Source organism: Larimichthys crocea, unplaced genomic scaffold (assembly GCF_000972845.2).
Source record: "Larimichthys crocea isolate SSNF unplaced genomic scaffold, L_crocea_2.0 scaffold83, whole genome shotgun sequence".
Classification (NCBI taxonomy): domain Eukaryota; kingdom Metazoa; phylum Chordata; class Actinopteri; family Sciaenidae; genus Larimichthys; species Larimichthys crocea.
The window spans coordinates 1,227,130-1,240,284 of record NW_020860930.1 but is presented as its reverse complement, the minus strand read 5'-3'; the positions used below and the strand labels follow the sequence as shown (position 1 = coordinate 1,240,284).

General features: G+C 48.5%; 1 protein-coding gene across 4 annotated transcripts in view; it reads left to right on the top strand.

Moving 5' to 3' along the window:
- Positions 1–11,531, top strand: part of bbs1 (Bardet-Biedl syndrome 1) — a 15,543-nt gene extending 4,012 nt beyond the window's left edge. For 2 of the 4 annotated variants that reach the window (XM_027277139.1, XM_027277140.1), the window contains exons 2-7: positions 8,881–9,278; positions 9,362–9,544; positions 9,628–9,759; positions 9,870–9,976; positions 10,064–10,184; positions 10,385–11,531. In XM_027277139.1, the coding sequence (XP_027132940.1) occupies positions 8,881–9,278; positions 9,362–9,544; positions 9,628–9,759; positions 9,870–9,976; positions 10,064–10,184; positions 10,385–11,215 (1,772 nt within the window). In that variant the 3' untranslated portion in view covers positions 11,216–11,531. Of the gene's footprint in view, positions 1–1,266; positions 1,360–2,290; positions 2,423–8,880; positions 9,279–9,361; positions 9,545–9,627; positions 9,760–9,869; positions 9,977–10,063; positions 10,185–10,384 lie in introns of those variants that run through there. The other 2 variants (XM_027277138.1, XM_010755179.3) reach the window with 2 other exon arrangements.
- Positions 11,532–13,155: the final 1,624 nt, after the last annotated feature.

Sequence of the window (13,155 nt, the reverse complement as noted above, 5' to 3'; positions counted from 1 at the left end):
TTACAACAGCGTTTGTGTTTTTTTTACAAAAGCTTTTTTTGTTACATGTGTTTTTTTTACGAGCTTTTTGTTTGTTTTTACATCGTGTTTGTTTTTTTTACAAAAAGCGTGTTTACAAATCTTGTTTTACAATTTGGGTTGTTTGACATCTTGTTTTTTTTTTTACAATACAATCTTGTGTTACATCTTGTTTACAAACAAACAAGCGTGTTTACAGCTGTTGTTTTACAAGCGTGTGTTTTTTTTTTACAGTGGTTGTGTTACAGTTTTTTTTGTTTTTGTTAAACATCTATTTTTTTGTGTGGGAGTTCCCGTGTGGTGTGGTGTTCACGTGTGTGTGTGGTGTTCTGGGTTACCCCGTGTGTTCACCGCGTAGCGTGGTTCACGGTATTGGGAACTAGTTTACATGCCAGGTCAGGTGATCCGTGTCCTCCTACACTGACTTCATTAGAGAGCACGACAGGCTATTTGAACAGACAGACAGACAGACAGACAGACAGACAACAAAACAGACGACAACAGGTTGTGTTCTGACCCAGGAATTGAAGGTCTTTCCGCGTTTGTCACTCCGTACGTGAACACGAGACAGTTTCCTCCGTCCGCCAGAACGTCCCGAACCAGACCACGAACAGAACCTTCAACACTTTCTGCTGACTGGAACCAGGGCCAACCACCTGAGAGACAGACAGGTGGTGTCAGACAGACAGACAGCAGGTGATGTCTAGTGATGTCAGACAGGTGATGTCTACCTGTGTGAAGGTGAACCTCTGTGCCGTCTGTGGGAGGGAATTGTCGTTCTGTCGGTTTGATTGACAGGTCTTTGGAGCCTTCAGGACGACAGTGTGCCGGCCCCTCGATGGTCACACAGTCCTGGAGAGTGAGACAGGTGATTACAGGTGCTGACCGCTGTATGAGCCAATCACCACACAGTCCTGAACTTTCTGAATGTTGGTGGTGTCTCTGAGGTTGAACCGCCACCTGTAACTACAGACTTGACTGTTCAACAGAAAGTGAAACTCACACTCTGAAGAGCAAAATACCATCAAGTGAATAATAATAAATAATAATAATATATATATATATTATTATTATTATTATTTATTATTATATTGACAGGTTACATTTAATACCATCTAATATGTTTTAACAAACTTTTCTGTCTGAAGAGCAAAACATTTCAAAGCAGCAGCTGTTGAGATGAAAACTAACAGTCAGTGACATCATCAGGTGTGTGTGTTACCTGTGAGCCTGCGTTGTCGCTCTCTGCTGCAGTGAACGGTCGAACTCTCAGAAAAACCTGAAGGTTCTCAGACTGAACCACACGGTCCTGAAGAGAGAGACAGCTGATGAGACAGACAGGTACGACACACACACACACACACACACACACAGACAGACACCTACCTGTGCAGGTAAGCTGTGAATTCACCCAGTAAATCTCTCCTGATGTCATCCACCTCACCGGACCGACCCGCTCCGGTTTACCCCCCAAACAAGACTCCATCATCTCTGTGACACACACACACACGACGACCACACACACACACACACACACACAACACACGACACACACACACACACACACACAACAGACACACACAGACACACAGGTGATCAGTACTCTGTCGGACCCTGCCGGGCTAAGCAGAGTTAAACTCGGAGCCGTTCGCCGGGTCAGCGGAACCGTACGGTTGTTAGCATTAGCCACTCCAGCTAACCACCCACGCGCGCGTTAGTTTCGTCGTTACCGTGTCGTGTGGACACGTGATCACATTCAGCCGCAGCAGTGACGCTTGCAGTGAGGCGGACTCATTTGGACCGGTTCTGTTCGGCACACACGGACTTTCAGGCGGGAAACATCCAAACACGGAGGCTAACGTTAGCTTCAGCGCGCTGCTCTCCGCGGGCTGCCGTTTAAACTCAGAGCGGGCCACGACCCACCTCAGAGGCCGCGCCTCACAGTGGCCGACCAATCGAGGCCGCGCACGGGGAGACGTCATCTCGTCCCGCAGTCTGACGCGGTCTCGCGAAGTACGGTTGTTTGGATTAAACGGACTAAAATAATTTTTATTTATTTCAAACATTTTTAAAGAAAGATAAACAAAGGAAACATCTCTCAATGTAATTTATTCAGAAAATTAAAACCGCGTAAACAACGGCGGGTGGATGTGACGTCACTGCCGGGGACAGCGGGGCGGATTGAGCAGGAGAAGCAGATTACGGATTACACCTTTAGACAGGACCAGACCCGGACCGGCTGACCGACCGGACCGAAGATCCTGTGGACCCGGACCAGATCCCGTGGACCCGGTTTGGACCGTGTTTACCGAACAGACGTCGAAGTGACGTCATTATTTAGAGACTAACGAAGAAGAACGGGCCGCTGTCAGGGCTCGCGCAGCAACACGGTTTCCTTGACACGGTGAGAAACGTCATCACGCCTCGCGATCAGAAACATGACACCAGTAAACGTGACGTCACGACGCTGATTAGTGACTTTAAATCGGTTACGTCATACAGGCGTGATTTATATGATCAGGGAGCCGAGTCCTTTCCTAACCACTATCCTAACCACCTTTCCTGAAACCACTTATCCTAACCACTTTCCTAACCACTTACCTAACCTACTAACCCTTTCCTAACCACTTTCCTAACCACTTATCCTAACCACTTATCCTAACCACTATCCTAACCACCTTTCCTAACCATTCCTAACCACTTATCCTAACTATCCGCCTAACCACCTTCCTAACCACTTCCTAACCACTTTCCTAACCACTTATCCTAACCCTTTCCTAACCACCTTTCCTAACCACTTATCCTAACCACCTTTCCTACCACTTATCCTAACAACCTTTCCTAACCACCTTTCCTAACCATTTGCCTAACCACTTATCCTAACCACTTAGCCTACCACCTTTCCTAACCACCTTAATCCTAACCACCTTTATCCTAACCACTTATCCCTAACCACCTTTCCTAACCACTACCTTTCCTAACCACCTTTCCTAACCACTTATCCTAACCACCTTATCCTAAACCACTTATCCTAACCACCTTCCTAACCACTTATCCTAACCACCTTTCCAACCACCTGTCCTAACCACCTTTAATTATCCTAACCACTATCCTAACCACTTATCCTACCACCTTTCCTAACCACCTTTCCTAACCACTTATCCAACACTTTCCACCTTCCTACCACCTTTCCTAACCACCTTTCCTAACACTTAGCCTAACCCTTTCCTAACCACTTTTCCTAACCACTTTCCTAACCACTTATCCTAACCACTTATCCGACCACCTTTCTACCACTTATCCTAACCACCTTTTTCCTAACCACTTATCCTAACCACCGGTCCTAACCACTTATCCCCTAACCACCCTTTCCTAACCACCTTCCAACCACCTTAATCCAACCACTTTCCTAACCGTATCCTAACCAACCTTTATAACCCACCTTTCCTAACCACTTACCTAACCACTTAGTCCTAACCACCTTTCCTAACCACCTTATCCTAAACCACCTTTCCGTAACCACCTTAACCTAACCACCTTTCCTAACCCACCTTTCCTAACCACTTCCTACCACTTGTCCTAACCACTTTCCTAACCACTTATCCTAACAACACCTTCTAACCACTTCCTAACCACTTTCCTAACCACTTCCTAACACCTTTCCTAACCACTTATTCGTAACACCTTTCCTAACCACCTTTCCTAACCACCTTATCCTAACCACTTATCCAACCACTTTCCTAACCACCTTTCCTAACCACTTATCCTAACCACCTTTCCTAACCACCTTTCCTAACCACTTATCCTAACCACCTTTCCTAACCACCTTTCCTAACCACTTATCCTAACCACCTTTCCTAACCACTTATCCTAACCACCTTTCCTAACCACCTTTCCTAACCACCTTTCCTAACCAAGTAGCCTAACCACCTTTCCTAACCACTTATCCTAACCACCTTCCTAACCACCTTATACGAACCACTTATCCTAACCACCTTTTCCTAACCACTTATCCTAACCACTTATCCTAACCACCTTATCCTAAACCACCTTACGTCCCTAACCACTTATCCTAACACCTTTCCTAACCACCTCCTAACCACCTTTCCTAACCACTTATCCTAACACCTTTCCTAACCACCTTTCCTAAACCACCTTTCCTAACCACCTTTCCTAACCACTTATCCTAACCACTTATCCTAACCACCTTTCCTAACCACTTATCCTAACCACCTTTCCTAACCACTTATCCTAACCACCTTTCCTAACCACTTAATCCTAACCACTTTCCTAACCACTTGCCTAACCACCTTTCCTAACCACCTTTCCTAACCACTTATCCTAACCACCTTTCCTAACCACCTTTCCTAACCACCTTTTCCTAACCACCGTTTCCTAACCACTTATCCTAACCACCTTCCGAACCACCTGTTTCCGAACCACCTTCTAAACCACGTTCTAACACTTTCTACCACTATATCCTACCACCTTTCCTAACCACCTTTTCCTAACACTTATCCTAACCACCTTTCTAACCACTTATCCTAAACCACCTTTCCTAACCACTTACCATCAGAACCACCTTTCCTAACCACTTATCCTAACCACTTCCAACCACTTATCCTAACCACCTAACCCCTTCTAACCACCTTTCCAACCACTTATTCCTAACCACCTTCCTACCACGTTATCCTAACCACCTTTCCTAACCACCTTCCTACCACTTATCCTAACCACCTTATCCTAACCACCTTTCCTAACCACCTTTCCTAACCACCTTATTCCTAACCACCTTTCCTAAACCACCTTATCCTAACCACTTAACCTAACCACCTTTCCTACCACCTTCCTAACCACTTATCCTAACCACTATCCGAAACCACCCTTCCTAACCACTTATCTAACCACCTTTCCTACCACGTTCTAACACTTCCGAACACTTACCACCACTTTCCTCCACTTCCTAACACTTCCTAACCACTTATCCGAACCACTTTCCGACCCCTTGCCTAACCACTATCCAGCCACTACAAGAAGAGATCCGACCCACGATAAGAATCGAAACACGTCCGACACCTTCGCAACATATAACCCTTAACTTCCGAAAATACTAACAGATGTGAAGGAGAGGTGATGAGGACAGATGTGAAGGAGAGCAGTGAGGGACAGATGTGAAGGAGAGGAGAAAGAATGAAGGATGATGTAAGGAGAGGAGATGAGGACAGATGGTGAAGGAGAGGAGATGAGGACAGATGTGAAGGAGAGATGAGGACAGATGTGAAGGAGAGGAGATGAGGACGATGTGAAGGAGAGGGATGAGGACAGATGTGAAGGAGAGGAGATGAGGACAGATTGGTGAAGGAGAGGAGAGTGAGGACAGATGTTGAAGGAGAGCGATGAGACAGATGTGAAGGAGAGGCGAATGAGGACAAGATGTGAAGGAGAGGAGATGAGGACAGATGTGAAGGAGAAGGAGACAGTGATGAGGGAATGATGACAGATGTGATGAAGGAGATGAGGAGACAGATGTGAAGGAGAGGTAGATGAGGACAGATGTGAAGAGAGGAGATGAGGACAGATGTGAAGAGAAGGAGATTAGGACAGATGTGGAGATGGTTGATGAGGACAGATGTGAGGAGAAGGCAGGAAGGATTGATGAAGGCAGGGAGGATGTGAGGAGAGGTGAGGACAGATGTGAAGGAGAGGCGATGAGGACAGATGGTGAGGAGAGGAGGTGAAGGACAGATGTGAAGGAGAGGAGATGAGCCAGATGTGAAGGAGAGGATGAGGACAGAGTGGGAGAGAGGAGGGAATGGAGGAGGAGAATGGAGAAGAGGGAGGTGAGGAAGGTGAATGAGGACAGATGTGAAGGGAGGATGGGGACAATGTGGGGGGTGCATGTAGGCGTGGAAGGAAGGAGTGAAGGCCAGATTGAGGACGAGAACTGTGAGGAGAGGAGATGGAGAGTGTGGGAGGCGTGAGGCGCTGTGAAGGAGCAGGTTAGGACAGTTGTGAAGGGGGATGGAAGTGTGACGGGGGGTGGGCAGATGGGGGGGGTGGGGATATGGGGGGGGAGATGAGGACGTGTGGGAGCGAGCAGGAGATGAGGAAATGGAAGGAGGAGATTGAGACCGATGTGAGGAGAGGGATGGGACAGATGTGAAGGGAGATGAGTAGATGTGAAGGAGAGGGTGCAGATGTGAAGAAGGAGATGAGGACAGATGTGAAGGAGAGGTGATGAGGACAGATGTGAAGGAGAGGTGATGAGGACGATGTGAGAGAGGGATGAGGACAGATGTGAAGGAGAGGGATGAGGACAGATGTGAACGGAGAGGAGAGAGGACAGATGTGAAGGAGAGGAGATGAGGACAGATGTGAAGGAGAGGTGTAGGACAGATGTGAAGATAGGTGAGATGAGGACAGATGTGAAGGAGAGGAGATGAGGGACAGATGTGAAGGGAGAGGAGAGGAGGACAGATGTGAAGGAGAGGTGATGAGGACAGATGTGAAAGGAGCAGAGAGGATGAGGACAGATGTGAAGGAGAGGGGATGAGGACAGATGTAAGGAGAGGAGATGAGGACAGAGTGAGGAGAGGAGATGAGACCGATGTGAAGGAGAGGAGAATGAGGACAGATGTGAAGGAGAGGTGATGAGGAAATGGAAGAGAGGAGTGGGACAGATGTGAAGGAGAGGAGATGAGGACAGATGTGAGGAGAGGAGATGAGGACAGATGTGAAGGAGAGGGAGATGGGACAGATGTGAAGGAGGTGATAGAGACAGATGTGGAAGGAGAGGAGATGAAGGACAGATGTGAAGGCAGGAGATGAGGAAAGATGTGAAGGAGAGGATGAGACAGATGTGAAGGAGAGGACATGAGGACAGATGTGAAGGAGAGGACATGAGGACAGGATGTGAGGTAAGGACATGAGGACAGATGTGAAGGAAGGCGATGAGACAGATTTTGAAGGAGAGCGATGAGGACAGAGTGAAGGAGAGGAGATGAGGACAGATGTGAAGGAGAGGACATGAGGACAGATTGAAGGAGAGGACATGAGGACAGATGTGAAAAGGAGAGGCGATGAGGACAGATTGTGAAGGAGAGGAGATGAGGACAGATGTGAGGAGAGGTGATGGACAGATGTGGACAGGAGAGGAATGAGGACAGATGTGAAGGAGAAGGACATGAGGACAGAAAGTTGTGAAGGAGAGGTGAGGAGACAGATGGGAAAGGAGAGAGGATGAGGACAGATGTGAAGGAGAGGAATGAGACAGATGTGAAGGAGAGGCGATGATGACAGATGTGAAGGAGAGGTGATGAGGACAGAGTGAAGGAGAGGACATGAGACAGATTGAAGGAGAGGACATGAGGACAGATGTGAAGAGAGGGAGGATGTGATGAGGACAGATGTGAAAGGAGAGGACATGAGGAACAGATGTGAAGGAGAGGAACATGAGACAGATGTGAAGGAAGGGATGAGACGATGTGAAGGAGAGGAGATGAGGACAGATTGAAGGAGAGGACAGAGGACAGAGTGAGGAGAGGAGATGAGGACAGATGTAAGGAGAGGCGATGAGGACGATGTGAAGGAAGAGGACATGAGGACAGATGTGAAGGAGAAGGACATGAGGACAATTGAAGGAAGAGGTGATGAGCAGATGTGAGGAGAGGAGATGAGGGCAGATGTGAAGGAGAGGACATGAGGACAGAATGTGAAGGAGAGGAGATGAGAGGACAGATGTGAAGGAGAGGAGATGAGGACAGATGTGAAGGAGAAGGAGATGAAGGACAGACGTGAAGGAGAGGAGATGAGGACAGATGTGAAGGAGAGGACATGAGACGAGTGAAGGAGAGGAGATGAGACAGATGTGAAGAGGAGGAGAATGAGGACAGATGTGAGGAGGGAAGGAACAATGAGACAGATGTGAAGGAGAGGACATGAGGACATAGATGTTGAAGGAGAGGAGATGAGCAGATGTGAAGGAGAGGAGATGAGGAAACGGAGGTGAAGGAGAGAAGGAGATGAGGAGAAGAACGTGAAGGAGGAGGACAATGAGGACAGATGTGAAGGGAGGAGGAAGTGGAGGAGGAATAGGACAATGTGAAGGAGAGGAGAATAGGAAAGATGTGAAGGAGAGGTGATGAGGACAGATGTGAAGGAGAGGTGATGAGGACAGATGTGAAGGAGAGGAGATGAGGACAGATGTGAAGGAGAGGAGATGAGGAGTTAGGAGTCAACTACGTCATGAAGCGACGGTGAATGTTGTTGACGTGATCTGTGGTAAAACTACAAAGTCCAGAAGATGGACTACAAAACGCTCCTCTGAGATCCTTCCTGGATCCTCCCTGCACATACATGATCACAAATATTCGTTTACAAAATGCAGTTTCAGGGATTTCAGTACAATACTTAAAATATATTTATTAAAAACAATATTGATGCAGCTGAACCAAACTACTGACTGTCTACAGCTGAACAATGTAAAACAACAACAAGAGGAACGCATAGCTCTTTAGATGTTTCTCTAGCAGGTTTCTTGTATAGAGACACGTCTGGGTCCGTCCGTGTTTGCTGGGGAATGAATATTGTCCACCTGTCACCTCCTCACCTGTCACCTCCTCACCTGTCACCTCCTCACCTGTCACCTCCTCACCTGTCACCTCCTTTCCTAAAGGATGGTCCGGTGCTGAAGGAGATAATGAAGGAAGCACTGATTCAAACCGCTTCCTCTCTTATCTCCTTACCTCGTGTGAGGGAGCGTGTAAATCTGGACAGGCGTGTTGACGTGACGTGAACACTCTGACCTTCTTCTTCTGTGGTTCTGTTGTTGTTGGGTTTGTTCTTCGGGACTCACCTGTGCAGGTGTTGCCCGTGCTGTCGTCATGTCGTCTGTGGAGTCGGGCGGTGACGGTGGGAAGTGGCTGGACGCTCACTACGACCCGGTGGCGGGTCTGTACACCTTCTCATCCTGCGTGGACCTGGCGGACCTGAGCGGGGACGGGGAGAGTCGGCTGGTGGTTGGTGACCTCGGCTCGGGCTCGTCGGGCATGAAGCTGAAGGTGTACCGGGGCACGGCGCTGATGAGCGAGAGCACCCTGCTGGACCTGCCCGCCGGCCTCGTCGCCTTCTTCATGGACCTGCATGAGCCACGCATCCCCGCCGTCGCCGTGGCGTCCGGGCCGTGCATCTACGTCTACAAGAACCTCCGACCGTACTTCAAGTTCACGCTGCCCGGCCTGGAGGTCAACACGCTGGAGCAGGTAGGTGTTGTCTTAACATCCGCCATGTGTCTGTAAATCACGCTGACTGTACCTGTGACGTGTTGTGCGCTCTCATTGGTCAGGATGTGTGGCAGCAGGTGAGGGAGGGTCAGATCGACCCGCTGACCCTGAAGGAGATGTTGGAGAGCATCAGGAAGAAGGCCGACATCCCGCTGTCCGTCCGCTCACTCAGGTTCCTCTCCTTGGAGACGGACGACATGGACGAGTTCGTCCAGCTGCACAAGCAGCAGCCAATCAGACGGCAGGTAAAGCTCAGTATGATGTCACTGTTTGTCGTGATGTCATTTTAAGGAGGGAGCAGCTTCACTCTCATTGGTCATGGTTTCAGACGGTCATCACCTGCATCGGGACGCTGAAGAAGAGCACGGCCGACGAGGACGGCGTCAGCTGTCTGGTGATTGGTACGGAGAGCAGCGACGTCTACGTCCTCGACCCCGAAGCTTTCATCATCCTTGCCAAGGTGAGCACACGCCGCGTACGGTCGTCAGTCAGCTGATGTGTCTGAAGTCGTCCAAATGTTTCACGTTTCCATGGAAACATCTCAAATGTCGGTCTGTCTGCGGTCCAAAGATGTCGCTGCCTGCCGCTCCCACCATGATGGACGTGACGGGGCAGTTCGACGTGGAGTTTCGCATCACGGTAGCGTGCCGCAACGGTAACATCTACATCCTGCGCAGGTGAGACACACTTGACCTTTTTGACCCTTCTCTGAGCCCGTAACACGTGACAGATGTCAGATCGGATGGATGTTTGCTGCTCTTCAGGGAGTCGGACAAACCAAAATACTGCGTCGAGCTGCCGTCGCACCCGGTCGGTCTGGTGAGGGTCGGGAAGAACGTGGTGGTCGGCTGCACCGACGAGAGCCTGCAGGGCTTCACGCAGAAGGTGAGGCCATCCTAGTTTAGCATGTTAGCTAATTAGCAGTGAGTCCAGCTGAGGCTGATGGGAATCAGGATGGACATGTTGACCTGATGATGGCGTTAAAGTCAGAGGATCAGTAAGGAGTTCATTCTGAGGAGACCACGAAGGTCTGAGACCAGAGGCCGATGCGATGTGAGCTGTCTGTGTGTCTCTTGTGTCTTCAGGGGAAGAAGCTGTGGAAGGCCGTCCTTCCCGCTCCCATCACCACCATGGCTGCTATGGACCTGCCCACCAGGGGCTTCCAGGCGGTTCTGGTGGGCCTGGCCAACTGTGAGGTCCAGCTGTACCGGGACAAGAACCTGCTGAGCACCATCAAGACGCCCGATGTGGTCACCAGCATCTGCTTCGGTCGGTATGGGCGCGAGGACGGGACACTCATCATGACCACCAAGGGAGGAGGCCTGATGGTGAAGATCCTGAAGCGGACCGCAGCCTTCGACGACAGGGACAACGCACCCGGGCCGCCGCTGGCCCAGAGCGTCCGTCTCAACGTGCCCAAGAAGACGAAGCTGTACGTGGACCAGACGCTGAGGGAGCGCGAGAACGGCCTGGCCATGCACCGCGCATTCCAGATGGACCTGAGCCGCCTGCGCCTGGCCGCCGCCAAAGCCTACGTCAAGGCCCTGGAGTCCAGCCTCACGCCGATGTCCTCCAGCCTCACTGAACCGCTCAAGATGAACGCCGTGGTGCAGGGCCTGGGCCCGTCCTTCAAACTGACCCTGAACGTCCAGAACACGGCGGCGTGCCGGCCCGTCATGAACCTGGCCATCAGCTTCCTGTATGACGAGAGCCTGTACAGGATGAGGAACCCGTACATGAGGATCCCGCTGCTGGTGCCGGGACTCGTCTACCCCGTGGAGACCTTCGTGGAGTGCACCAGTGACAAAGGTATCTCTGACATCATCAAGGTGTTCGTCCTGCACGAGGGGAAGAGCTCGCCGCTGCTGACCGCCCACATCAACATGCCCGTCAGTGAGGGACTGACACTCAACTGACATCACACCACGGCGAACGTCACGGCAACGCTCAGCTCAGCTGATGACATCACAAGAACTGTCCAATCAGCGAGCTCCCTGTCAGTCTGGATGGATGTTGATGAGCGGATCAGAGCATAGAGATGTTCGAGAGGACGAGAAGACTCGTCGACGTGTTTGAGTAAATATATTTATATTCATATTTATTCAGTATATGATGTACTGTGTGTTTTTTATATCTAGTCTGTACGAAGTGAAATAATAACACGTTTGTACACAAACGATCTGTGAAGATAAATCTGTCAGTAATTTAATAAAGTTCATCCATGATCTGTAACCTGTCAGTTACTTCAAGAGGAAAAGTTTCTTTGACTGAAAAAAGTTTCTTTAGCTCTCGGGCCCTCCTCAGATTCTCCCTCTGCACACCTCACTTTGTAGGCTATGGAGCCATGTGACCACCATGATGACAGTCACATTAATAAATGTTTGAATGGAAGTCAATGAGACATTTTTGGTCACGATGGTGTCCAGAGGAAGAATCTGACACTGCACGAAAAATACTAATGCAGTCAAATCAGTGTGTTCATGTTCGACACATCCTGCAGCCATCATCAGATTCCAGCAGTCGTGGCCAAGCAAAAGCAGCAGATCGAGGACATCAAACAGTCCCTCAGTTTTATGTCAGGTGAGCTCACCACTGTAACCAAACAGTTGAAAGTATTGATGGATTTAATGGGTGAGATAAGGAGCTCAAAAGACAGAGTATGGAGAAAGACCAGAAGATCTCTGTCCTTGAAAAGAGACTTGATGACAATACAGCAGAATCAATGACTCAATAGTCAGCGGACTGCAAACTAAACCTCGGTCCTACGCCAAGGCTGCAACTATGGACGCTTTGTCCACGGTCAGTGACATTGAGTCGTTATCTGTCTAGGAAAAAAGGAATACAGATACAAACCGATGAATTAGAGGCATGTCACCCCTTAACGAGGAAGAACAAGAAAGAAAATCCGACATAATACTACGTTTTGTAAACAGAAAGCGAAAGGTAGAAGTCCTGAAGGGCTCAAATGTAACAAGGACAGAATACAACAAACTGCAAGATATACATCAAGCTTAACGGTACTCCAGAGGAGGAGACTGACAGACTGCTTATTAGTGAACTGGGCTGGACCTGTCTGATGCACTTGATGAAATAACAACTTAAGGTATAAGAGGATCAAATAGATCATATTTATTATTACAACATCTGATATAGTTGCTATCAACTGAGATGTCTAGCATAAATAAACTACCTAAAGGTTTAGTCCTTGCACATATTAATATATGTAGTCTAATAAATCCACGGCCTTTCTCTATTTTTAACAAAGTAGACATTGTTGTGATATCTGAAACCCATCTGGACAGTTTTATGGACAATTCAGAGGTTTATATAGGAGGTTTCTCACTTTATAGACATGATCGAAATAGGTTTGGACGAGGTGTGGCCTTTGTCATACGTGACCATTTTCCTGTGAAACTGAGACAGGATCTGATGGTTAATGATGTTGTTGTGTTATGGCTGCAGGTACAACTCCCATACTTAAAACCAATACTTGTTGGCTGATGTTACAGGCTACCAAGTGCCAGGATAGAGTATTTAAATGTATTATGTAATATGTTGGACAAAGTGAGAGCTACACTGGCTGGGAGATTTAAAATTGATTGGCTATTTGATAAGCTTAAATCTATGACTGACACCTTATCTCAATTAATGTATCAACCTACAAGAATTTCCAGTAACAGTAAAGGATCTTAAACATCAAAATGTATTGATCAGCTTTACACTAGTGTTCCTGTTTGTGCTCTACACCTGTCTCCGTACCAGTTGGCTTCAGTGATCATAACTGTGTTGCTTTTTCCAGAAAAACAAAGCTTCCTGGAGCCTGTCCCAAAATTATACTGAAAACAACCTACAGAAC